This window comes from Haemaphysalis longicornis, unplaced genomic scaffold, assembly GCF_048455015.1.
Source record: "Haemaphysalis longicornis isolate Haplotype H1 unplaced genomic scaffold, Haemaphysalis longicornis Haplotype H1 scaffold_1, whole genome shotgun sequence".
Lineage (NCBI taxonomy): Eukaryota > Metazoa > Arthropoda > Arachnida > Ixodida > Ixodidae > Haemaphysalis > Haemaphysalis longicornis.
In genome coordinates this window covers 200,503,394-200,530,895 of record NW_027526203.1, presented here as the reverse complement: position 1 = coordinate 200,530,895, position 27,502 = coordinate 200,503,394, and the positions used below count along the sequence as shown (strand labels likewise).

The window sequence follows — 27,502 nt, the reverse complement described above, 5'->3', positions numbered from 1 at the left end:
AATATTTCAAATAAAACAAGCTTGTATTTTGTCAGCATGGCCCCTCTATGCCCCGGCCAGCATACCCTCATGGTGGGGTGGGTAGGGTCCCTGCTTAGAACTTGTTTGCAGGTCCCTTTCCCAGTACTAACAACGCATGTATTTTACTTTCAAAACACATTGCACCACATGCACATTATTAAATGTGGGTTAAAAGTTGAAGTAAATACGAACACATAAAAATAGCTGAGATCAACAGCTGGGTTTTCTAATACACCGAGTGTTGGCCCCTGAGGAGTGCACACCACTGTAACAGGATGTTCAAACGAAAGAAGGTGGAGTTGGCCCAACGCCAAGGAGGTGAGAGCCCATCCTTCAGCTTGTTCCCCTCAAGCCGCACATCACAGGTGCACTGCGCAAAGCCTGTCACTGTCAGAGGCAGAACACTTCCAGAAGGTCAAAGTGCAGTACACCCAGTGTGCAATTTGTCCAGCATTTCTCATTTTCAACAACGTATAATTTTATGTATCCAAGCTCGGTGAAACATCTGTCCCTTAGAACTTAGAATTATTTCGCAAATATATTTGAAGTTTTAAAATAGTGCTACAGTTGAACCCCTTTATAAGAGACACGTACCGGGGAGCAGTTTCTGTCTCCTATACGAGATGTCTCTTATAAGCAGGGTACCATGTTTTCACTTACTAATCAGACCCTAGTTCAATGTGGGCACTGTATGACTAAAATAAGGTCAAAAGAACGCTACAGCATGTTTCAAAAGATTCATTCTAATTATTGTTTGGTCCCAGAATTTATGAAACTTTGTTTGCTTCATGACTGTATTTACACTGTTTTTTACAACCGATTCTACAAGCTTTTTTTCCTTTCCTTGTTTGTGGAAGATGAATCGTAGATGTTGAGTTCACAAGCCTGATGAATAGCCAGAGCGCACAGCTTCTTCCGCTGTGTGCTCAGGCTATTCATTACGCTTGCAGGACTCAACGTCTGCAGTGCTTCTTGATTGGGAGCTACGCGAGTAGGAGAGCCCGCATGTGTGATCGCGCTCCATCCAATGAATGGCAGTAAGCTTCAACTACTTCTGTCAGTTGCATTTCCATTGGCAGGGCTTCTCATTGTCATTTCATAGCTGACTGAACCACTTTGTGTTTGCTGGAGTTATAATAAATAGCGACTGCACCTGTCTGTCGTCCACCTGTGTTTCCACAATGGAAGCAACTGCAATTAGTGACTGGTGGCACTGCATCTGAAGTTAAAATGTCTGTTGCAAGCGAGATTATTGATTAAACTTCAAGGATGACTTGTCCCTTATAACCAATCTTCTACATCCAATGTCTGTTATAAAAGAGGTCGATTTAATGGGAAAGATAGGGCAGCCAACCATGTGGGTGAATAGTGTCTCTTATACCCATTTGTCTCTTACATCAGTGTCTCTTATAACGAGGTTCAGCTGTATTCAATTTGAAGCCACATTGAATATTGCATGATTCACTTAGACATTTTTGAAAGTTTCGAATATTTGTGCATCCATACTTTTTGCTGCAAGTATATTGCTGAATCAGCACTGAAAGTAGAATAATGGCACCACCCCTGGTTTTTGTTGGGAGACAAGTTTGAACAGCAGAGAATAGTTTATTTTTCAATGTCAGCAGGTTTGTTGAGGTGAAAGACTACACTACTGTGATTAACTGCGACACACAGAGGCGGAACCAAATTTTGGACCAGGTTTGCCTCAGTTTTGGTACAAGACTGGCTTTATATCGACTCAGCTAACAAGAAACATTGAATTCTTTATTCAGAGTCCGACAGGTGGCAGTAGAGCATTTTAATGTACATTCATGTAAGAACATAACCATAAAACAAACTACACTTCCGGCTTCAAAGCAACAGCGTTTGTGTTCTATTTTTATCCCTCAAGTACAGTGTACAATGCGTGGCACAGTGACGTAATCCTGCATTGCTGCACCATCTGCTGCCACAGACCACCAGGTTGAGGCTCAAGGAACCTGCGCACCAGGTGCGTTTCGTGCATGCCTGTCCTTTCTTCGTTATCTGGCACTTCTTGTCACTCGCTTACATGCAACATGCTTGTGATATTCGTGGCAGCTGCTGTGGTGCTGCGCGACTATCCCCCCAGGGTCTGCTTTCACTGGTGCAACAAAAGACATAGCTCGCCGGTGCATTCTGCGTGGCGCGCAACATTCTCAAGATAAATGCTACCTCTGAAAAGGCACTGCCAGTTAAGCTCGAATTACATTTCAATTGGTAACCCAAGCATCGATAAACTCACTTGACCCACAATTCCCGTTTGCCGCTCATTCCTGTTGAGACCCCAACTGATGTTGCGTGTTGTCCAAACATGCCATCTTGCATTCTGGAGGACCAAAGAAGGTCTTTGTGGAAGGGGCACCCCAGAAGGAGGTACTGTATTTTCGCACATATGACCTGCAGGCTGCACCAAAAATGCGAACATTTCAGGGGTAAAGTAGAGGTGCAGATTGATTGATTGTGGGGTTTAACGCGCCGACGCAACACAGGCGATGAGGCGCGCCGTAGTGGAGGGCTCCGGATTAATTTTGACTACCTGGGGATCTTTATCGTGCGCCGAAATCTCGTACACACGGGCGTTTTTGCTTTTCGCCTCCATCAGAAAAGCGGCCGCCGCGGCCGGGAATCGAACCCGCGACCTCGTGCTCAGCAGCGCAACGCCTTAGCCACTGAGCCACCGCGGCGGGTAAAGTAGAGGTGCAAATTATATGCGAGGTATTTTTTTCGGTGCAGCTTCACGGCAATGTGTGTTGTGCCATGAGGCCCCTACAGCCGTAATAGCGACTAAGCTACTCTTATCCCACTGATAGTGCTCATTTTGCCCACACAGCTCTACAATATAACAATCTGAGCAAAAATATTGGGCAAGTCAGTTTGAGTTTTCCGCAAAGAAAAAGCGCCGTTCAAGAGTACAGAGTGGGAGTGCCAGTATTCAGAAACACAATGAAAACACAGCTCCATACCTTGACAACGATATGTACGCACGGCCACAGAATAAACCGGACCAAGTGAGCGGTGCGCGAAAACTGTCGGCGCGACACCTTCCGGCCCAGTGCCTGCTGTCAAGATAGAGGAAGGCGCATGCGTGTCCCTCCCTATAGTTTGTGCATGTCAGTTTCCTTGATTTCGGCTGCAGCACTTTGTTCCTCTCGAATGCGAGGCGCAGCGGCGCCTTGCGTGGGGCGCCTACCGAGCAGCGTGATGCTTGGCAGCAGCCGGCAGTGGGCGGCATGCTCTGTTGCCGCGTAACTGTGCGTTCATCTGAGAATGTTTGTTTGGTGCTCTTTTTGGTGTTTGGTGCTCTTATCATTTTATTGACTGGAACGCAAACTGGCATTGAAGAAAGGCTACCATAAAGATTCACATGACTGAACCAGTGCTGCTCGTTATGCAATGAACACACAGTTGATATCAAGAACTGAAAACAGCTATGGTTTATTTGCTTTGGAAAAATAGACCGAAATACACAATTGTGCGTTGTAAGTGAATTGCTATCAAAAAGCAATGAGGCATTTCCTTCCATGTCACCCATTGAACAGTGATAGCTATGAAGCGTTAAAGCAAGTAACTCGTCCTGCATGGCCATATTCGTGAAGAATGCCGTCCCGCGTCCCCATCGAGCAACAGAGGCACATCGTGCGGCTTTTCATCGAAGGGACTACTAAGCGGGAAATTTGCCGCCTCACCGGGAGGTCTAGGACTTCTGTAAGACGCCTTATCCAAACTTACCGCGATGATCAGGGCAGGCTCATTGACGCAGAGTGCAGCGGGCGGCTTAAAATCACCAGTTAGGAGCAGGAACTACTGACTGTCGCCGTCGCTGTGGCAGATCTCTTCCTGTCTGCACAAGATATTTGACAGGAGCTGTCATTGAATGTCCCTTGCGAGACAATTCGAAAACGACTGAAGGAGGCGGGACTCGGGAGTTGCGTGGCAGCGCAGAAACCGCACCTGACGGACCGCCAGAGGCTGGAAAAGGAAGTTATATTCACAGACGAATCGACTTTCTCCACTCTGCAGCTGCAGGTACGAAACTGAACTGTGAAACGTAGCTGGTAATGTGCATTCTAGACGATACATAAACAACTATAGCGTAAGAGGACAAATTGGGAGCACGGTTTAATGTGACAATTGCTGAGCATCCCTTCAGGGGTCCTGAGTGCAACGCTAAGCGTTGCACTCAGCTGTTGAGGCTAGCATTGCAGCTGTTGAGGCTAGCTGTTGAGGCTAGTGTTGAGGCTAGCAATGCATAACTGCCTGTTAATAACTATATTTCGGAGCAACGGATATGCAATGTCCCTGTAAATTTTATTCAGCTGGGTTCATTTGAAACATTTTAATCATAGTTTTATAAGCACCGTTTGTTAAGCGTTTCTTGTCGCTGTTCTTTGAAACACTTCAGGTAACCCGCATCGTCTAACGGGGCATTTTGTAATTCTCGCAGTGGAAAGCGGATGAAATTAAAGCATAGCTTTATACAAGATACTGTTCGCCTACGTGGCAGTGGGGGTGCAGCCTTCCGCTAAACAAAAGTGCCAGTAATTTAAATCGATATAAACCATCAATCACGGCAAATGTCCTTTCACTGATTTAGCTATTATACCCTCCGATTATCTTTTAGGCAACTCTCAGAGACATCTTTCCTGAATGTATTTCCGTATTTAGAATACGAATTCGCTTTATTCATTTTTCTGATACCAGCCCGGCTGCACCCAAAGCGTCCTTTCCAGTGGGCGGTGCTCCATCAGCGTATGGGGTGCAATGAGTGCAGACGGCCTGGGACCCCTCGTCAGAATTTCTGGGCCATTTAGTGCTACCCAGTACTGCAGCATCATTACGACAAGTCTGCTCCCCTACATCCTGGACGGCCCGTTCATGGACGGGTGCTTCATCCTGCAACAGGACCGAAGCCCTGTCCACACAGCACGAGCCGTGAGCGCACTGCTCGAGGACCACGCGGTGCGACAGCTTCGGTGGCCTCCGTGCGGGGCAGGCCTAAATCCAACAGAAAATGTGTGGGGGATTATGAAAATGAATCATGGTAAACGAAATGACTGCGGTCACACGGCGAACGAGCTGTGGCAGGCAGTGGAAGATGAATGGGGACGCCTGCGCTCCCGTCCCGAAATCAAGTCGCCTTATGAGTCGCTCCCCCGACGCATTCGTGAAGTTATCCAAAACGACGGAAACCCTCGACGCATTCGTGAAGTTATCCAAAACGACGGAAACTTCACACACAATTAATCAGGGGAACCACTTGGACAATCACCCATGTTTTTTTGTTCCGAAGCGAATAAACTATCGCTGTTTTCGGTTCCTGATATCAACTGTGTGTTCGTTGCATAACGACCAGCCCTGGTTCAGTCATGTGAATCTTTATCGTAGCCTTTCTTCAACGCCAGTTTGCGTTCCAGTCAATAAAATGTTAGAAAGGGCGCCGAACAAACATTCTCAGATGAATGCACAATTACGCGGCATCAGCGCATGCCGCATGCTGCCGGCTGCTGCCAAGCATCACGCCGCTCGGTAGGCACGCCAGGCGCCGCCGCGTGTCGCATTCGAGAGGAACGAAGTGCTGCAGCCGAAATCAAGGAAACTACATGCACAAACTATAGGGAGGGACACGCATGCACCCTCCGCTATCTCGACAACAGGCGCTGGGCCGGAAGGTGTCGCGCCGAGAGTTTTCGCGCACCGCTCACTTGGTCCGGTTTATTCTGTGGCCGCCTGTAGATACCGTATGAGTTGAAGTTTGTTTGAAATGAGGCAGTGGCTTTCGCCACCACACTAAAGTCCACTGTTTAGATGCAAAAATTATTTTAATGTCAATTGTTTCTAACTTTTACCTTTTTGCTGTATAATAATTGTATTCTGCATTCATACAGGAATGGTAAGTGGCGACGCCACATGGGAAGTCAGAAAAGTACTTGAACGATCTCCGTCCTTGCACCATTTTCGTTTTTGACTGCTCACTTGGCAGACGTACCCAGTGTACGCAGACGGGACTAAAAGTTGCCTTGAGCACCATTCAGCGGCACTCGTTTACTGCGCAGCAAAAGCTAAAAATCGTAGCCGTCGACAAGGAAGTTGGAAACCGCGAAGCAGGAAGACTGCACAATGGTGATGAATCACATGCAGCAGTGGAGGAAGAACAAAAAAGCTTATGAGCTGCGCACCGTGACCGTAGGTTGTTTCGTGGCCCCAAGACCGGCACCTATCCTGAACTGGAGATGCAGCTTCAAAAGTGCATTCAAGAAAGGAGAGGTCGGGGCCATGTCGTGTCAATCGGAATGGCCCAAGTTGAAGCAAGGCGGCTATCTTGATAACAAGGCCTACCTCGCGAGTGCCATATGAGCCATGGATGGTTGCACCGGTTTATGAAATAACAAGGACTTTTAATAAGACAACGGATGACCTTAAGCCAACGCTTACCAGTTGCTTACGAAAAAAAAGCTTGTGAGCTATTAATGTTATGTACTCGACATCAGAAGGCAACACGATTACTTATTTTCACAGATTGGAAATGCAAGTCAAACACCTGGCTATTTTGAGATGCCATTGAATACAAAAATCGAGAAGACAGGCGCCAGTACAGTTAGTGTGTTGACCGGTGGGAACACGAAGTTGCACTGCACAGTGATGCTGTGTGCCCTTGCCGACGGTACAGAACTGCCACCTTACGTTGTCCTGAAGTGGAAAACTCTCCCTAAGATAACGTTGCCTGCCAGTGCGGTGGTGCGTGCAAAAGGGAACCTTTGAGTGAACAGTGACTTGGTCGTGGGCTGGATTAACTCTTTCGTTACCACGCCTATTCAAATCGATCACCGGTGATCGATGATTTAAAACGCATTTTTCAACGTTTCAACAAGCGGGAAAAATATTACGCTTGAAACTACCCTGTGCCTGCAGCTGATTTGAGCAACTCGAGCTACGAGTCTGAAGATGACAGCACGTCATCTTCAAGCTCTGAAGACGAAGATGTTGTGAGTCAGCCCGGAGCATCCGCAGCTATTCCCAGGTTAGTTTCGTTTTCGACCTTGAGCAGATCTCCCCGTCGTGCGCGCTTACCTCCCTGTGTTTTTGGGGGATCTTAGAGCTTTTATGGTTATCTGCAGGGTTCGTACATCACTTGGACAGGATGTGCTGCCACCGGCTGCAAAAAAAGCTTCACTTCAAGCTACAGTGTAAGAGGTATTCCAGGTGAGCGAACGGCACGGGCGAGCCGCGAGGGTCAAGGGGAGACGTTCTTCTTCTTCCGCAACGTGCCAAGAGAGGGCAGGGTGCTAGTAACTCGTGCCTCGCCTGCGCCTGGCTGCTCTCCTTGTCAGCGCTTTCTGTCCCTGTTTGCGCAGCATTTGTGCTGTTTGTGCGATGTTTTTCGTGCCATTTTCACTTGCTCTGCTCAAGCACTGTAAGCTAAGAACTCATTCAAGAGCATGCGTGATGGGAAAGTGCTTTGTTCCGTTTTGTAAGACCGGGTACAAGTCGTGCAGGGAAAAGTAGCCGCTTTTCACACCACCGCATGATCCAGTGAGGCCAGAAGCATAGAGACGTGCAATACCTCGGAAGGACCGCGTGCTTCAAAGGACAGACAGAGTCTGCAGGAAGCATTTTGCTCCTCATCTCATCCTGAAGACTTGGTCTGCAGAAATAGACGGCCATGTGCTAATGTCTGGAAAAAGAATAGCCAGCCTAGCGAAAGACGCTGTACCGTCGATTTTCGCAGGAGCACCAAGATACCTCTCCAAGAAGATTAAAAGCCCTTGCAAGCAAGTGAAGCGACAAGCCCATCGTGTAGCCCCTTCAACAAGTACTTCTCACAGTGGACGCAGCAGTGAGCCCATGTCGACGTCGCCTGGCAAGATCTGTATCGCTTCAAGAGTAAGCGTGGAAATTCCCTGCGACAGCAGCACTGACTGAGCCCTACGCAAATGCCTAGCACAACTCATCTTTTGAAGAGCTTTTTAACTCAACGCCTGGCATTAGCCTACCACAATCTTTGTGGGCTGTGCATCACACTGACACAGAAGGCGTGAAGGATATCCTCTTTATAGACGCTGTGGTGGCGCACAGGACAAGCGACGGCTCTTTGCTGGTGTTCAGTAGGAAGGCATTGCATGAGAAGAGTGACATGACCGTGCAGGCCTACATCTTCGGCAAACAAATACGTACTTTTCGTTTAAATCCGTCAATTGCAACTTTACCAGAACTGGATACTGTGCTCAGCGTCATCGACAACACAAGCGTGTTGCGGAGGACTGAATTTAAAGAATTTTCCTCGTGTCTCTCCTGAATGTGCTTTTGTGGACTGCCAGGGGAACTGGGGACACAACGGGTGCCTTTTAGTTTTTTAGTGTAACCATCGGTCAGTTCTGCAGCGGCCTTGCTGATACATTGTGGATTCGTGGCAATCATCGAGCTGCAAGAGCCAAACAGGATCGGTCACTGAAGCGGATCAGGTTGGAAGTAGCACCTGCACAAAAACAAAAGCTCCACGCTTTGAGGCGAGCAAACTATGCACTCCAACGATCCCGAGCATGACTCACAAAAAGCAACAAGCTCCTATTGGGGCAGTTGCAAGCTTCGAGGAAGGAACTTGCAAAGCTGCAGGAAGAAGATATCACTGAAGAATTGAAGGGCCTCTACTTGCCACCAGCGCAGCTTCTTCTGCTACAAGAATGCATATCAGCCGCAAAGTGCCCATCAAAAACAAAAACACGGTGTACAGATGACTGGCTCCTGTTGTGTCTTCTCCTGAGCATCCGCAGCCCAGCTACATTCGTTTTTTTATGCAGTAATGATTTTTTGCCTTTGCCATGCATCATTACGATAAAAAAGTACATAAGCATGGTTGGCCTCAAGTGCGGCTTTGATGAAAACTTTTTCAAAGCTTTCAAGATTAAAATTTCCTCGAACACACAGTTTCAGCGCACAGGAATTCTGATATTTGACGAAATTCAAGTAAGGACGAAAATATCCGTCAACTCGAAAACGATGACTTATACTGGTCTGTTGATCATGGCGAAACGAAGGATCAGAGTAGTGAGCTCGCAGATCACGACCTGGTTCTTGCTTTTGCCCCGTTCGGTGAGAACTATTTGCGGCCCGTAGCAGTGTTTGCATCCAAAAGACCGACTAAGGGGACTCTTTTAGCGCAGCTCTTGATTCAGTGCATCGTTAAACTTGAGCAGGCCGGAGTGTTCACTGACAGCGTTGTGTGCGATGGAGCATCCACCAACCGCTCCATGTGGAAGCAGCTTGGGATCAGTGGCACACTGGGCAGCATGGTGAATGCCTTCGAGCATCCACTGGACACTTCAAGGAAGGTGTATGTCCTTTCTGACACCCCTCACCTTTTTATTAGGAACCGACTACACGACAAGAAGGTATTGATGAAAGATGGCAAGCTCATTAGATGGTCATGCTACGATGCCCTGTTCGTTGCAGGCAGCAAGCACTGTCGCGAACTTAGAGTATGCCCAAAACTAACGTATATGTAATCACGTCAACCCATCTAAGATGCTGAAAATGACGAGTCAAGCTCGCGACACAGATTTTAAGTAACTCCGTGGCTAAAGGAATACTAATGTTCTACGCATAGGAAGGTGCACCATGTATAACTAATGCCGAACCGACAGTCCAGTTTACCTGTTTTTTAAACGACCTCTTTAATGCGCTGAAACGGCGTTTTCCAGCAGAAAGCCTAAAACTGGGATGCAAGGATTTTTCTGTCCTAGAAGCTGCATCCGAGTGGCTAGACTCTTGGGAGGCCGAGGTCGTGAAAGGAGAAATTTCCAAAGACGTTTTTTTGACGCAGTCAACCGCTGAAGGCTTACGCGTAACATTAAAATCGGTGCAGGAGCTTTCAGTTTACCTACTGAAAGAGTGCCGTTTCAAGTATGTTCTAACAGTGAAGATGAATCAAGACCCGTTGGAATGTTTTTTTGGTATCGTCAGACAAGCGGGAGTGCAGAATGAACACCCTACCTTTCCCCCGTTCCTTCTGCTATACCACATGCTAAGTTTGTATTCCTTGCTAAAGCCACCGCAGTTCAGCAACTGCATAACTACTGGGAGCAAGCAAACTTCCATTGTCACCTTGGAAGATTCAGGGGTGGATCAAGGTACATGGGTCTGGGAGCAGCCCTGGGAGCAGGCAAAAGTGCCTTCTGTTGCAGGCTTGGAGCAAATGAGCAAGGGTAAAAAAGTACGTGTGAGGAAACGAGTCGCTCCCCACACGTGTTAAGCCCTTTCGGCGACATAATCACAAAGAACTATAGATGTCAAATATGACACACAGCGCCAGGCTAATGTTGCACATCTCTGGTATATATATATCGGATAAAAGAAAGCCTCAATCAACAGTGTAAGAAGGCCATTTTGAACAGATGCAATACCATTTTACAGCATTATGGTGCAACCTCATTACAGGTCGCTGTGCCAGCCCCTGCTAATTACGATTTATCGATATACTATACCAGGTGTTCTACGATGCACTATAGACTACTCCGAACCAGGAACGCAGCTCCTGAACTATATCTGAAGGTTTCCAACATGCGGAGCTATCTCCCTTCGGCCCCAGCGACCGCGCCGTGATATCACCGTTGAAAGGTCAAACTTATGCGCCGAGTCAAAGGGGATCAGATAACAGGCCTTGCTTCGTGTCTGTAAACAGCAGTGTTTAAGCGAACTCAAAGCGGAATTCTGAAAAACAGTGTTTGCTTGCCTTTTTTCTATTGAACAGTGGTTTCAGTGCATGTGGAGCTCAACATGGCTTTGTCTTCGCCAGTCTCAGGGTTGTGAGAGTCGATGAACTTATGATGCCATAGACTACGCAACTAGAGCGTGTTAGAAGGCATGAATAATGTTGGACCATCCTCCACTAAGCAAAGATAACCTCAAACTTCACAGGCGAAAATGAGTAAATACCTCACAATAAAAATGAACCGGATTAACTAGCGAGAGCAAAGCGTCGAACACAGGCTTGCTTGTTCAATACATGCAGCTACGGAAAGTTGCGGGCAGCAAAGCTAGGATCGTCAAAAATGGGTGACTAAACTGGTGTTCCCCTCCAATAAACTACAACCTTTCATGCGAATATCATTCTATCTATTTGCGATAAGACACAAAAACCTTTTGCTTTCGGTCATTTTTCATTGATTTTGGTGCAGCCACAATCGATGAAAAAAAACTCCCCCCACCTCCCCGAAGGGGATTGTGCGGAAATGCGAATGCATTGGGTGCACCGATGAGTGCGCTGCGGCAAGCAGTAACGGAGAGAGGCACGCGCTCCACTGCATTTATATACATTTTCCGAGCGCAGCGAGCGGAGAGAGGGTACGCGGAGAGGAGAGAGAGACCCGCTCAACACGCCCGCCCCGCGCGCGAGCTCTCTCTCCCGCCGAGCTCCGCGATGCGAGCGCCCTCACACGCCCGAGCGCGCTCCTCCTCTCCACTCACTCTCCGCTACTCCGCCCGAGCTCCGCGATGCGAGCGCCCTAACACGCCCGAGCGCGCTCCTCCTCTCCCCTTGCCCTCCGCTACTCCCGCCCGAGCTACCACCTGCTCCGGTTGCTAGGCACGCCACAGCTGTTGCTAGGGGCGAGGAGGAGCGCGGAGAGATAACACCTGCTGGCGCACGCCGACGGAGCACGACAACCCCCGACTGTAGCGGCGCGGGTCCGCCGCGCCGAGACGACGACGACGAAGGCAGAACTACGAGGCGCGCGCTCACGTGCGCTCGCGCTGGAGGAATGCAGGCGCACGCCGACGGAGCACGACAACCCCCGACTAAGAAATGCATTCGCATTTAAAATGACCAAAAGAGGTCACTCCTGATCAAATGACCAAAAGAGGTCACTCCTGAAAAATGACAAGAGGTCACTCCTGACGAACTGGTGAAGTTCATTAGACTTCTGATTTATATGAGCATTGTGAACGAGACGTCCCGCGCATCCATTTATACTTGAAGACTTTTAAGTGCAGAGCACTTTAGGGGCTCGCCTTGTCGTCGTAGCTTGCTCGCAGGACTTAAGTAGACCAACACGGCGTTCTGTCGTCGCGGCGTCCCACAGAGGCTTTGAAAGCCAAGCGGTTTATATAGTCATAAGCGTTCAAAACTAGTGAACCGCTGGCACTTGTCATACATCTCCCTGTTGTTTAGCGCGAAAAAAACTGCAGGTACATTTGAGGCAAAATATACATAATTACCACCAGTGCCCGCGTTAGTTTAGCTAGGAACACTTGTTGGGTTGCTTTTTACGATAATAAATGAAAAAAAAAAGTGTCAGTGCAATGCCAGCACGTGCAGGAGGAAAAGCAATCACACACACACAAAAAAGAAGAAAACAGAACTCCCGCTGGCACAGTTTCAGGCAGGGGGCGCGTGAGCACTGCGAAGGCAGGAAATCTGAATTGCATTGGGTGGCAGCAGTGAGCGGATAACGGTGCTACAGCCCATTATGGCGAATCACTGCTCTGCACTTCCGACAGCTTTCACATTGAGTAAAACGGCTTTAACACTTTTTTTTTTTTTTTTACAGGGCTTGCTTCATGCAACATTATGCAAAGAGAACGGTTTTCAGCACTTCTGCACTTTCTAAGTGTGACTGATCTGGAAGCCACCACTGTAGCTTCACATAGCAAGCTGCACCGGGTATCGTGGCTTTTGCAACATGTGAACAACACATCAGCAAAGCTTTTTCAACCTGCACGAAACTTCTCTACGGACAAATGAATGGTCAAATCGAAAGGACCATGAGGTATTTTGCAGTACATGTGGGACAAAATTGTAAACCGAGGCTATAAATTGTGGGTACTTGCTGATTCACAGACTGGCTATACGGTTCAATTTTATGTGTACGCAGGCAAACAAGAAACGACTACGGTAGTGCCACTGGACTAACATTTGATGCGGTGACACGGCTGTGTGGCCAGTACTTTGGTCAAGGATACGTTATCAACTAGGATAACTTTTACACATCTGCGGCTCTCTTTGATCACCTGCTCGAACAAAAAGCCCTCGCTTGTGGCACGACACGCAAAGATCGTCGGTGCTTCCCATCTGTACTGAAGGATGCCTCACGGGGAAAGAAGGCAAAGAGAGGTGATGTTCATTGGCTACGACAGAACAACATCCTTTATTAGCAGTGGAAAGATAAGAGAGCTTTCAACATGATGTTCACTGTGCCCACTGCCAACAAGAATGTCATAGCCACAAGAACAGAGAAGAGAGCTGGCACACGAGTGGAGTCTGATCCCAGTCAAGAAGCTGATGCTGATTGACGACTACAACTATGGGATGCAGGGTGTTGATAGATCGGATCAGCTGATTTCATCCAACAACGTTTGAATGAAATGTGTAAGGTGGTGGAAAACACCGTTTTTTTTTTCATTGCATTGACATTGCAGTTGTAAATAGTTTCATCATTTTTGAAGAGCACCACCAGCCACACCCCACAACACCAAAATTGCACAGGAACGCTAACTTTGACCAACTGTCTTTCTGGTCGGAGCTCACACAACTGCTCGAGACTGATGTTGACCATGTTCCTCGAGTAGATCCCGCACGAAAAGATGTTCTGCAACACCCCAGAAGATGCCAAAAAGGCAGAACTGAAAATGTGCTATGACCAACGCAAGGGGGAACAGAAAACAAACGTTCCAAGTGAAAATTGCGGAGTACACCTGTGCCTCACAAAATCCAGGAACTGCTTCACCGCTTGGCACAAGCGATGAAAGAGTTCTGGCTTTACAGCTTTTTTTATTTATGTGAGGACGGCTTTGTACAGAGAATTATTAATCTTTTTTTACACTATTCCTGGGTTATTTACGTTCAAACTGTATATTCTGAGTTTTCTTTATTGTATACTGTTTTTGTTATTTGCGTGTTTTTTACTGTTGTATTTATTAAAAGTCAACTAAAACGGAGCTCTTTTACATTTTTATATGTAAATATTATTCTTTTTTTCCTTTACAATTTATATTTTTACGAAAGAGCATTTCATTATGTACAGTTTGGTATGCTGCAATGTTTGCTGGAGTAATATTTGTACCGGCACATAAATTATTTCTGGAGCCTATGAAAAACGCCCATTTTCTTGCGGTAATAAAAGCGTTAAAGACAGTGTGGCAGAAAAGGCCTAGTGTGATGCTCGCATGCAGGTTCATGCTCATTCTAAGTGGCCACACGACTGAGGACGCGAAGAATCGCCTTTCACGCCCCGGCACAGACCTGGAGGTATGACTTCGATGCTTCAGCCTCTAGGTGTTTAATTGAATAGATTATTCAAAGCAAACGTCAAGCATCTTTACATTGGATGGATGGCTGAAAGTCTTTATGACCTAATGCCAACAGGCCGTGTCTGTAAGCCTGATGTTGTGCTGTTTTTTAAGTGGATCGTTGAAGCACGGAAGGTATTTCCAGGCGAGATGATTCGCAAGAGCTTCAAGAAATGCTGTGTTACAAACAGCATGGACGAAACTGAAGATGATATTGCGTATGACAGTGATGAATGCAGTCCAAGCGATAGCTCTAGCGAGAGCAGTGACAATGAATTTGTGGCATAGGCCGTGCAGAAAATGTATTCAATAAATGTGCCACACTGCTTTAGTAGTAGCTTTGGTCTAGCCTTTCCTGTATAAAATGTACAGGCAATATGCGGGGATATATATATATATTTTTTAGTCGTGGACTGAAAGCGGGGGTGTGGGTTATATGCAGGGGCGGGTTATGGGTGTAAAAATACGGTATTCTGCCTGACGGGGAGGTCTAAATTGGCAGTGACGCAAGTGTAAAAGCGTTCCGAGAATATCAAGGAAGGCTAGCTGACTTCCCCAGGAGTAGATGGGTGAGGGTCACCGAAAAAGATGAAGATCGGCTAATTATTGCCGTTGCAAAGGTGGAGCCATTCTTGAGCACCCAAGAAATTGAGAAAGAGATTGGCATTAACACATCATGTGACACCATTAGAAGGCACCTCAAGGAAGCGGGGTTAATCTAGCCTTTCACAAAAGCCTTATCTAAGGACAAGACGTGTCCACAGAGGGTGAATTCGCTCCAGCATATGTGCACTGGGCTTCTGAAGACTTGGGCCAAGTCATCTTTACATGTAAGATGAATTCACATTTTCTATATGATGGAACCAGCAGCAGCATGTTTGGCAGCCCCTAAACTACAGGTATGGCTGAGGTTGACGTTTTTAACACAATGATTTTTAAATGCTGGATAGAAAACGGAACTGTAAACCAAAGAACAAGAATCTACCTTCTGTCTTCGGTGAGCCGCTCAAGGGCCAAGTAAGTGTTCAGTAAACAACCGCTAGAATTGTTTCCCTGAATATTATTGAGGCCCATTGACTTACTCCTCTAGCAGCACTGTAGCCACAGTGCATTTTTTTTTCTTACCTTAGACAATCTCAGTAGCACTGATTTTTCAATAAAGTAAACAGTTACTACACGTAAACAGTCACAGTGTTTACAGTTTTGTTGGCACACGCCAACCAGTGAGAGTGCTTAAACCGGAGTACTGCACACAAAATGTGCTGCCAAGTGGTCGTTGCAGCATTGCTATCCGGGGGGTCATCAGCAAAGATGGACTTGGCCCACTCGTCCGAACCAATGAAACCTTCGATGCCCTGCTGAACTGCAATATAATCAAGGAGACCTCAGTGCCATACATGCTGGACGACCAATTTCCGGTGGCTTTTACTGGCGGCAGCCTGACCACAGCCCAGTAAACACTGCATGCCTTACTGAAGCCACTCTGAACTCTTGCGGTGTGCCGAGGCTACCATGGCCTCCGAGCGGCACTGACCCGAATCCAATGGAGAATTCGCGGGGCATAATGAAAAGGCGCGTCGCTGCCAGACATTTCCCTGTACCAAACACTGATGCTCTTTGGGGTGTAACTCAAGAAGCACACGATGCACTGAGCGCTGAGCCTGCAACTGTAACAGCCCTGTACAAGACTATGCCGCAGAGAATCGCCATGTAAACTCTTCAAAAGGCAACTGCACTGGTCATTATTTTGCACATAAAGTTGTCAGCATACTGAGCTTGCCTGAGCAAGGCACCTCGATGTCAGTAGATAACTTCATCACCTATTAGGTGCCTCTTTTTTACATTTGCAAATGCCTCAGTAGTGCTTCATCCACAAAACCAGACTTGGACGCATAATGTCTGACATCTTGCGTTCGGCGCCACCAGGGAGACTCGGTGGCGTATGAATTCTGCAGGTAAGCATGATGGCACAATCAATTCCGACGGCAGAGGCGGGCACATTTTTCTGAGGGCAGAATGCGAAAAGGAGCCCTGTGCCGTACGGCGAGAGAAAATGGCAATAAATGAATTCCGCACTCAAATCACCGCAGACCACTTTTACGAGCCTCCGCATAACCGAAGGGAAACTCGGAACTGTTACGAGAATAGCAAAAATCCCGTATGCAAGGTATACGGTGATAACGAGAAGGTGCACTGGTTCTAAATGGCAGAACACACACTTGAGCTTAGTTGAGAAGAAATGGAAGTTAATGCTAACGCTCAACCAGCACATCACTTGGATGGTCCCGCTTGCAGTTTTCATGACCTTGGGACCTCCTCCTGTATATATTAAGTACTACCCATGTCATGTTGGTTGAAATAAAACTTATTTTCAATTCAATTTCGATTTAAGGTAGCACATAATCAGACAATGTTGTGCGCCACGCAAAAGGCGCCGGCGAGCTATGTATTTTACTCCACCAGTGAAAGCAGACCCGTGGCGATGGTCACACAGCCCCACAGTGGCTGCCATGAATATCAAAAGCACATCACGAGGAAGCGAGGCACAGGGCTCCACCCTGGGAAACCCCCCGATCTACAGCGGTGGATCTGGGGCCCTCAGTACCGGTCTCTACTTACGTATCTGCGTGACACAAATGTGATGTTGTATATATAACTGTTGTGCCGTAAGACAAACTCTCGCAAAAAAAAAAAAAAAAAAAAAAGAGTGATGTGAGATGCCTCATAGCGAATAAACGACAAGCATGCACAAAGCGCGCCTGGCACGAAAGTTCTATGAGCCTCGACCTGGCACTTTGGGGTGGCAGATGTCGCAGCAATGCAGGTTTGCGTTGCTCTGCCATGCATCGCAGACCTTGCAAACTTTTACAGCCGACTGTATCAGCAGGCATGCTGTAACTGAAGATCACATTGTGCAACTACCAAGTTCTGCCCAACCTCCAGCGCACTATGAACTAGAGGTGCAAAATAGGCGACACAAGTGATAGCTAACATATATATGCCAGCCTAATTTCACTCCAGATGAATAGAAAAAATAACCCCTCATTGCAATCATAGCTACTAAACCACAAACAATTAAGAGGCCCTACCTCAAGATAACCAGAGTACCCAGTCTGGCAAGGCTTATTCTGTTAAAGCAGTCATTACACTAAAACCAACTAAGCTGTCAACAATTAACTAACACCAACTAAGGAAGGAAGCAACAAACTGCACGCACAATGTAGCTTAAAGGGGCACTGACACAAAATTTTGAAGGCGAGATAACTTCGGAGATAGATTGGTGGGAACACATATACATCATCTGCAAAATATCAGCGGCGAATACAGCCTAGAATATATTTAAAATCAATTTTAAAGTGTGCGAAACGCAACCGAGCAGCCAGCAGAGGACCACGCGCAATCGACATCCCAAGGATATTGTGTAAATAAACAACATCCAAACACGTCACGAGTTTGTGTTTGCCGCTTCCGCACTGCCGGCGTTTTTCGCCGGCTTGCCCGGCTCGCCGCTCCAATCGGAGGGCCGGAGGGCGGAGCTTCTGCTCTCGAGAACGAACGACCCGATCGTTGGCGGCGGAGGCGCCGTGATTTCGTCAGCTCATCGGGCAGCTGGCCGCGACCAAAGTTCTACAGCGATTCCAGGCACTCTGTTTCTATTACTGTTTATTACCATTGGATGCGAAAACGCACCGGAGGCACGAAAAGCCCACTGAGCTAGCCGCACGGTCGCTGTGCAGGCGGCGGCCACGGCCGCGAAGTGGCCCAGGCCGGCGCAAGTAGCTCGAGTGATAGCTTGTTACCGCTGCACGAAATTGTCTCCAAGTCCCGACCATGGTGGCTTACATGAGAAAGGAGTTAATGATGCGATGGCGGGTTGCATTAAAAATTGTCATCTGCACCGTTTACGAGAGCGGCACTCGAATATCCGCCGCAGTGCTAAGCCGAACACATCTGTAGGCGGACCTGTAGGCAGACCGGCCGGCTGCTCCCAGCGCGCGTCATGCCACCCACCGTCTCGAGCGTCGCGCGTCGTTCTTTAGCCGCGGTAGCATTTGCACTCGCAGCGCCTGCGTCACATCCACGGTCGCTTTTTAATTAAGCGCCTCACGAGATCAGTACGTGAGGGCATTTGCAGAAACTGCCGTCGATGCGGATTCGACAGTGCTACGGCGGCTCTGCTCTGTGATATCCCTCCGACGGTCACGTGGTCAGCTTTGTTCACACAAAATCCACAAAATCCATCGTTTCGCGGCACTCACTGAAACCGAAACTGCGACTGGCCGCATTGAAAATGCCTCTAATTAAACAACTGTCGCACGCTGAAGCAAATGAGGTTTCTACAGGTTATAAGTAGGCCACTAGCTACTTATCCCAACAAAAAAAACAAGATGCAAAATTTTTGTGTCAGTGCCCCTTTAAAAGGGGTTAATAGGCCTTGCTGCTTGGTCTCAGCTCATAGCAGTCTCTTCTTAGTCATGCATTGCTGTACCTCCTAGCATTTTCCCTTCCCACGCAAGAAGGTGGTTTCTAAATTGTCACTGCCAACTCCGGACTAAAACTGGCAATTCACAGTCACTTGGTGAACACAGAAGAACTGGCCAGGTGCTCATGGCCGGCATGTCTCGTGGTAAACGTCCAAGTTGCGCAAGTCGCGCCACGTTGGCGGCATGTTGTGCTGGAGCCGTGTGCCGCACCGTCGACAGGGAGCCGAGAACAGGTGCAGGTAGCTGTGGAGCCACGTCTGGTGGGACAGAAATGGAAAGAAAAGCGGGAGTTGGTACACTCCTACTGCAGCACAAGCAAATAAATAAATAAATAAATAAAGCGAGCTAAACCTATTGCAAACCAGGTTTGTTTCCTGGTTGCATCGTTGAAATAACTTCATCGGTGGCAAGACTACCCTCCTGACCAGCCATATTGTAGTTCCACAGCCTATTCTGTGCACAGAGATCAACACTTTCAACAATAACACGTGAACACGTGGCCTTCAATACATGCAGTGCAGCCTGCTGATAGCCAACAGCGTGACCAGAGAGATTAGGGCACGGCAGTGTGGCAGCCGGGCATGTAGAGGCTATTGTTTCCTCCTTGATTTTTTTTTTCTTGCCAGGCAATTGTGTCTTGGTTGTGTTTCTGGTTGTGAAAATAAAGGCAACTAACGCGTAAATCATATTGCAGGCGATGACTATCTAAAAAATGATGCCCAAAGAGTCGGGCCACACGCAAGTCCTTGCCAGATCACATGCTTGCGTACGCATGCATGCTAAAACTTCACGGCGGTGATAATGAATGCCTGTGCCAAGGAACCACGCCAAAGCCAAGATCAAAACTTCACTGGTTATTAGCCAAAGATAATTTCTAATATAGGCGCTGGCTGCTGCTGTCGCAGTGAGGGGTTGTTTATGTCGCCCCCCTTGCCCCCAAAACACGGGAGTATCTGCAATGGCTTTCCCATGCCTAGCTGCTGCAGTGCTGTGCCCGAATCTTGCTGATCCCATCAGTGGCTTCCAACAGGCTGCACTGCATGTACCGAAGGCCACACATCCGCCCACTGTTGTTAACAGTTTTGACCTCTATACTGTGTTGTAAGCAAACCTTGAGTGGCCACCAGTGAGCTCAGAGAGTGTCAACTTAGTACCTGTCCTTTTTTTTCCAGAGCAGGCGACACTATCATTGCCATGTAATCTGTGAGGCCTAATCCCCCCTTAATAATTACCTCGTTAAAAATGACAATTTTCAGCAGCAAATGGTAAAAGCTGGGCAAGAACAACCGCCCTCATTTTGGCGGTTTCAAACAGAGAAACTGTCAACAACAAAAACAATGGCAGCGAGGAAAGCTAGTGCAGTTCAATCTTGTTCATTTGCCCTCACTAAACACAACTTTTCATGTTTTCTGGTCACAATGAAGGTTTCTGGCAAACACGCACACAATGGCACTATACTAGAAAAGCCTGTCGTTTGGACATGGAAGCACACCGTGTCGGTCACCTGCGACAAGCACGGTAGTATTAAAAGCATGATCTTGAGAACTTTGGAGATCGAGTAGATGGCCTCACCATTTTGCTTTTTAAAGCCATTTGATTTTAACTCCTGATGACCCGTGCTCCTTCTACCCATGAAGGTTTTAATTTCATAGAAACGATGAGCAGGGTTTAACAAAATCGGCGCTGCTCGTGGCACGCAGGGCGAGTGAAGCTTCAAAACCAGGAAATGAATAACTGTAAGAGATGCTTGCGACTGGGTGATGTGGTTCATGTTCATTAGTAACGTCAGCTCGAATGAACCAGTAGGAAGGACACCAAGAAGAACACAACAATGGCACCGTACTGTGTGTTTTTCTCAATGTCCTAAGTACATTAAAGCTGATCTTCTCAACTAAGCATAAGAGGCTATTTCTAGCAATAAATGGGATATAACTTTGTTCACTTTGTTGCCATTTGTTACTTCAGCCTTCCAGATGATTTGATCAAGTTTTGCAGTCGCTCAAGGGCCAACTTTAATGGCAGTAGGCTCTACGGTGGTAATCTCCTGAGAATAATACTGGCGACAAAGCAGTGGAAGCTGCTTTTAGATCTTTAAACCTGCAAAGAGAATGGTGACAATTTTCTTCAATGGACCACGCAGTGTAAATTGAGAGCGTGGCTTGCATTGCTTTCCTTTTCAGTGGTAATGCCTCGGAGCAGGTGTAGACACCCAGATCCAGACATTTCACAACTTATGCGGACTTGTGGGTCTTTGGCAAAGCTGGACGAGCTGCACTCCAGAGGCACTACCAGGTGGAAACACGGCAGGTAGTAAGCCACTGCATTTGGCTGCAGGTGATGATTCTCTGAGCCAAACTTTTCTTTATCAGCTACCGCACTAAGTGGTGTGAACTCAAGCAGTGCCTCCTGCTTAAAGGGGCCATGAAAACAAAACGCAACATTTACTCGCGTAATTTGCACACTTTTTTCCACGAATTTAGGGCCACAAAAAGGGGGTGCGCAAATTATGCAAGTATTTTGCGAAAAGTCCAAAATAACGTGTAAATGGTCCTAACGCGGAGTTACAAATAAGAGAAAATCGAGTATGATAGCACAAGCGAACGATACTTGTTTATTTAAACGCGTACACAGTCAAAAGTACACAGAAAAGTAGTTGAAAGTACACAGTCAAAAGTACAAAAGTCTAGTCTGGTTGTGGTCTAGTCGGAATCGCTGGTCGAGAAGTCCGACTCCGAGTCGTCGTCACGGCCGCCATCACTACCCTCCCAAAGCGCATCGTCCTAAGTTCCGTCGAGCGCAATCGACAGCCCTGTCTTCTTGAAGCTGTGCTCCACGATGCTGGGTGAGACCATGTCCCACGCTGCCACGATCCACTTGCAGACCGTCTCCAGTGGCGGTCGCTTTATCCTCCCAGTGGGAGTGAGCCCTTGCTCTCCGCTGGCCATCCACTTGACGTACATCTTGCGCACGTAGTCCTTGAAGGGTTTGTTGACCGACACATCCAAGGGCTGCAGGACAGATGTTAGACCACCTGGAATAACGGCCAGGTCGCTCCGCATGTCGCACAACTTCTCCTTCACACTCTCCCCGAGATGCCCTTTGAAGCTGTCGAACACCAACAGTGATGGCAGTCGCCGCAAAGCCCCCGGTCTCTTGCCCCAGACAGTGTCGATCCAGTCCTGCATCAGCTCCTCGTTCATCCACCTGTTTTCTTGTGCACGGATGTAAATGCAGGCCCCCAGCTTCATTTTGGGCACTGTCTTCCTCTTGAAGATGACGAAGGGTGGGAGTTCGCGGCCATCCGCTGTCACGGCAAGCATCATCGTGCAGCGTTGTTTTTCGCAGCCGGTGGTCTTGATGGGCATAGACGAGACGCCTTTCTCGCTCACTGTGGTGTTGAGCGGCATGTCGAATGTCAGTGGCGTTTCGTCAGCATTCCCAATCTGGGACATGATGAAGTTGCCCGTTCGGCGTAATCCAATCCCGAAGCGGTGAAACAACACAATTTCCTCCTCGTAGTCCTGTGGTAATCGCTGGCAAAGGGTCGTTCTCAGTCTGAGACAGTTGTTGGCGCCTCATGAAGCGCGTCACCCAGCCTCTGCTCGCCTTGAATGCTGCAGCAGGGATCCCTTTCTCGTGTGCGATCTTCCTTGCTTCAAACTGTAGCATCTCGCACGACACGGCAAGACAGGACGACCTCATCTGTCGAACATACTTCAACAGCTCTTCTTCCACGGCAGGAAACTTTCCTTGCTTTGGTCCCCGAAACGCCCTCCTTCCAGATTTGGTATTTTGGAGGGAACTCTTCTGCTTCTTCCAATACCGCACGTGGCTCTCGTTCACGTTGAAGTGCTTTGCGGCGGCACGGTTCCCTTTTTCCTCGGCAAACTCAATGACACTGAGTTTGAATTTCACCGTATAGTTATTGTAGCCCGTCGCTACTGTAGCAAAAGGTGACTGACTGACGGCGACGGCAAAACGTGAACACAAAGGGAGGATTCCGTCGCAGCGCGTATGCAGGAAAGAGGCAGAGGATTCTCTCGCAGCGCGAACGCAGGAAAGAAGAGCCGGCAAGGCGACACCGCGGCAGGGCTGATATGCCTTCTCACACCTCCGATGCAGAAATTAGTGCTTCCGACTCCGCGTCTGCCTTTGTGTGTGTTGTGTGCGGGTTCTCACGGCGCAAAAGAAAGGAAAGGAGGAGGAAGGCACACGCTCGAGCAGTTCCGACTCCCAGCAGAAAGGACGAGAGGAAGGGTGTGCATGTGTCGGGAAGGGCAGAGAAGGGGAATGTAGCCGGGTAGGGCGCCTTGATGTTCCTCCTCGCCTGCGCTCCGTCACGGAGGGGCAGAGTGGAGGCGCATCCAGACACGCAGAAGGGAAGTGAGAAAAGAATGGAGGGACTATTGGCGCGCAGCATCGTGTATCACTGCTCTCTCATGCGCCATGCCGCCGTCCAAAGCGTGCTTGTTTGTGCGCACGTGCCAATGGGTTCTCTTGGGCGAGACAGGGAGTGCAAAATATGCGAGTAAAATTTTCTTTCTGTAAACCTGGAAAAAAACTTAAGGGTGCGCAAATTATGCGAGGGCGCAAATTACGCGAGTAAATACGGTAATTCAATTTAAAAGAACTAGCCTTTGGTAACTCACTCAGCTCCATTCCAGCCACGAAAGATGATTTTCTGATGAAAAAACGCAAGATCTATTGAAAAAATTTCAGATTTCGTGCTGCACTGAGGCAATATGGGCAAAAGTGAAACAATATAGGCCGGCACTAAGAACACAGTTATTAGTGTGTTTAGAACTTTCGTCTAAGGTCATATTTATTTAGTTTTCTTTTGATCAACTTCATTCAGTGCCACAGAACTTTCACAGGGATCAGAGAAGTTTCCAAGAAAAAAATTCAAGGACTTTTCAAGGACCTTTCAAAAATTAAAAAAATACTGCGATAGTTCACACAAGTTAAATTTTGCTGCAGAAAGGAAAACTGCTATGTACAGTTTTGTTGAACTAGACGAAGCTTTAAAGATTGCACATACAGTCTCATTCGACAAGACAAAATTCTGAAGCTCAGGGCAGGTCTTCCAGATTGTGTTTCATTTGCGTCTTAACCCTTTCAAGGTTACGGACTTACATATACGTCCTCGCTTGTATGTTTAAAAAGCGCGCCTTTTTCGCCAACTTCTCTTGCTTGGCATGTGCTGCCACACTGCGGAAATACGTCAAATTATTTTCTTGCGCCGATGGCTCTTCTTTTTATTTATTTTTTTATGATTTACTTCGGCGGCGCACCGGGCGCGCTGGGTATCACCCAGCGCGCACCCGGGCACCTCTCGCTTCTTGCGCCTGCCACAGACCAAGGTCGCCTGCGAAACTGATGAGCCTCTTTTCTCCTTTTTTTTTTTTGTACTTTATAGGAGCAGTGCATCGTCTATCGCTCGTGCATCCAACTACGCACGCGCAGCTACTGGTTTTGGTATCGTCCTCTGGGCGCTCCCCGCTTTTTGCGCCCGCGAAACTGATGTCTATCTGATTTCGATTCACTCAAAAGGTGCCGGCTTGTTACTCTCTCGTTTTTATTTTGAATTCTTCTGTTACTCATGAATAAACCACATGTATGTAACAACAAAAAAGATTTTTTTGTCAATTTATGGTCACCCTAAAAAAATTACAATAATTTTTTCTCGAAATAGATTCATCCGAAGAATTGAAATCAGCAATAACAAAAAATCGACCTTGGGGGGTCACATTTTGCGAAAAAATTCGACCCTCAATGCTATCACTGCCTTAGCATTTGCAGTTTTTCTCAGGCAATTTGATTTCACCACGTGCATGATGTGATGTTTTTTTTTTTTTTGAAAATCCATCGGCAGAGGCCATTAAATAGGCAACAAGTGCTTGAAGCTTCTTTCACACGTATGGATCATCTTATCACTATGTGCATCACAACCAACATGTGGGAAAAAGAAAGCAAACAATGCATCGATGGCACCGAACTGGACACGGACCAGACAACGCTCAGGCTATGAGGCTGTACTTTTTTTTAGTGAATTGCCAATGAATTCAGCTAAAGCTAAAGCCAAAAGAAAGTCAAATACTACTAAATACAACTGTTAAGATTCATGTTAGATTCGTGTACTGCATTTTTATTACAAATAGGTATGATGTCCCAACATCTCTCCTAGGAGGTTGAGGCGCTGTAGTCTCATTGTGGCCAGCAACTTAAGGTGAACTCAGCTCTAAAGTGAAGGCAAGCCAGATGAGAAACAAAAATAATAAAATCAGTGCCCTTTCACCTTGTAAACAAGGATGACCGGCGGAGCTGGGTGCAGGCCAAGAAGTGCACGAAACAAACATATTAACACTAAAGTGTTTTATTCCCGGATACACGAAGATTTCGCTGACTTTATATCCGTCACGGAAGTGACGCCAGTACAACGAAGCAAGCGGCCTGTAAAGGGTGCACCCCTGCACACAGGGTCTTCTTGCTGGGAAGCAACCTTTAGTACTAAAGAGTACATTATACTTAGGGTTGTTCGTTTTTGGGTTTTATATTTGAACATGAGTGTTTTATGCCCTGATACCCCAAAATTTCACTGACGTCATATCCGTCACGGAAACGACTCCAGTACATCTTTGCCAAAGCGACCTGCCAGCAGGACGTCGCTCGCCAAGCACACCCACAAGACAGCCGCCGACCCACAAATCATGCTCAGCTGCCGATTTCACTGCACATTTCACTTTCGTGTTTGATCGATTCCTATGACAGAGGAATCAAGCAGAGTTTTTTATAATTTGTGATGAGCATACTTTTTAGTTAATTAGCCGAATGAAACTTTGACGGACCAGAGTTCTATTCCAGTGGACAAGCCTGGGGATGTCCATTTCCCTCCTGTAGAAGCCCATGCACTAACAGAAGACAAGAATTCCACAATATTTACAACTTCGCTGTGAACTACTTAATTATGAATTGAAAAGAGAAATATTGCTGAAACCTGCCGTAATGTTACACTTGCCTTGGTGGCTAAATGCCATATAATCTCTTTTGGGATAGTTTCGATAGAACAAGAGTTACAGCCATTTTCTATAACCATACTCCCTTGGTAGACGGCCACATATTGACAGCAGTCAGGAATCTTTTAGCGTTCACAACTTCACAGTGAACCAATTACGAAAGGTAAATGAAAGGCGGCATAATGATAGAGTTGTCGTAGCTGCCTATTTCAGCATTATTATTTTTTCAATATGGCTACATTAGATTGAGAGCTGCAGAGCATTGACCAGAAAGTTGGCTAGACAGTGGCACTAGAAAAATCTGGACATTTTTTAACCGGGTAATATTTGTTTCTCCACGAAACTTCTTCTGCACACCCTGTCGATGCACGCAGTTTTGGTCAGAACCTAGCCTGCAGCAGCTACGCTGTAAAAAATTGCACGGTGGACGCACGTGCGCTCGGTCACCTTTTTTCATGCAGGAAGTTTGATTTCGCAGTCCTGGTGTTGCGGAAAGCAGTAAGGAATGATGCTTGTCGGGACCACGCCCAACCACCATAAAATGCATTTGCACAATCGGGCCCCGCGAGAACCCCAAGAATTCAAAGACTTTCAAGGCCTTAAAAGCTCTTTCAATTTCAAGGATTTTTCAAGGATTTCAAAGACGTGTGCACACCCTGTTGCAAGTGGACACAGGTCAAGAAAATTTTTTTTTTTGCACGATCTCCATACAAACTGAATGTTGCAATCAACATTCTGCCATGGCAGCTGTCATAGAAAAAAAAAAGTTTTAAGATAAATAAACTTTTATCTCTCTCTCTCCAGCAAAAAAAAAATTAGGGCATTGGAGATGCTACTGATGATGATATAGAAGCCCTTTTAGTGTGACCAATTTATTAAGGGCTTCCAAGCCATTAAATGTCGTCTTATGGCCCAGTACTTAGGAAAACAACAGGTCTCTTCTCTTTGGATCCTACCAGGGTTGCTGGTTGAATACAAATAGTGCAGACCATACTGGGCTTATGTTAACCCTTCAATCGGGAGGTTTTTTTTAGCCACTGACACTCCAACCATTCCTTAAATATTCTGTGCCTGCCATGGTTTTCTGTTCAATGAAGCAGCTCAAGCAAAACGATCTGAGCGAACCGGTAAGAATTGCTGTAGTATCACAAACGTGTAAAAACGCCAATGTAACATTACTTCATCCAACTACCACTGTAACACACAAAAGCAAAAAAGGAGAAATAGAAAGGTAAAGGTTAAATGAAATGCCATGAACATCTTAGGCAGAGGTGGTTGAAAAGACTATCAAGACTTAAAGGTCATAGCAACAGCAACATATAAAAGGTCCATTGAAGGCATTTTTTTTTTTCAAGCAGAACTAGTACTGGCAAACAAAGAAAACCCCATGTGCATATGCTACTCGTAAAGTTGGGCACAAAAAAAACTTTCTCTTGTACAAGTCACATGCACCAATCGCTCCATCAAAAAGAGACATGAGCAATAGCAATGGCTGCAAGCTTTACTAGTATTTTTTTCTTTATGACATATCTACGAGAAATTCATGCTGTTGCTTTGACTACTGGCTTCAAATTACCAGCCACTTACCAAGAACGACTTTACGGCCAGGTCAGGCAGTTGTGGCGAGAAAAAGTGAAGCATCGCTGCATTGGCATGGTCCGTTACCTGCCACACAAAAGAAAA

At 47.0% G+C, this 27,502-nt stretch overlaps 1 protein-coding gene across 1 annotated transcript in view; it reads right to left on the bottom strand.

Annotated features, from left to right (window-relative positions):
- Positions 1-5,770: 5,770 nt before the first annotated feature.
- LOC144141201 (mediator of RNA polymerase II transcription subunit 27-like) overlaps positions 5,771-27,502 on the bottom strand; it is a 74,217-nt gene continuing 52,485 nt past the window's right edge. Inside the window, exons 7-8 of the mRNA XM_077672769.1 lie at positions 27,407-27,484; positions 5,771-19,063 (exon numbers count right to left, since the gene is read on the bottom strand). Of these exons, the coding sequence (XP_077528895.1) occupies positions 18,929-19,063; positions 27,407-27,484 (213 nt within the window). The 3' untranslated portion in view covers positions 5,771-18,928. The remainder of the gene's footprint in view (positions 19,064-27,406; positions 27,485-27,502) is intronic.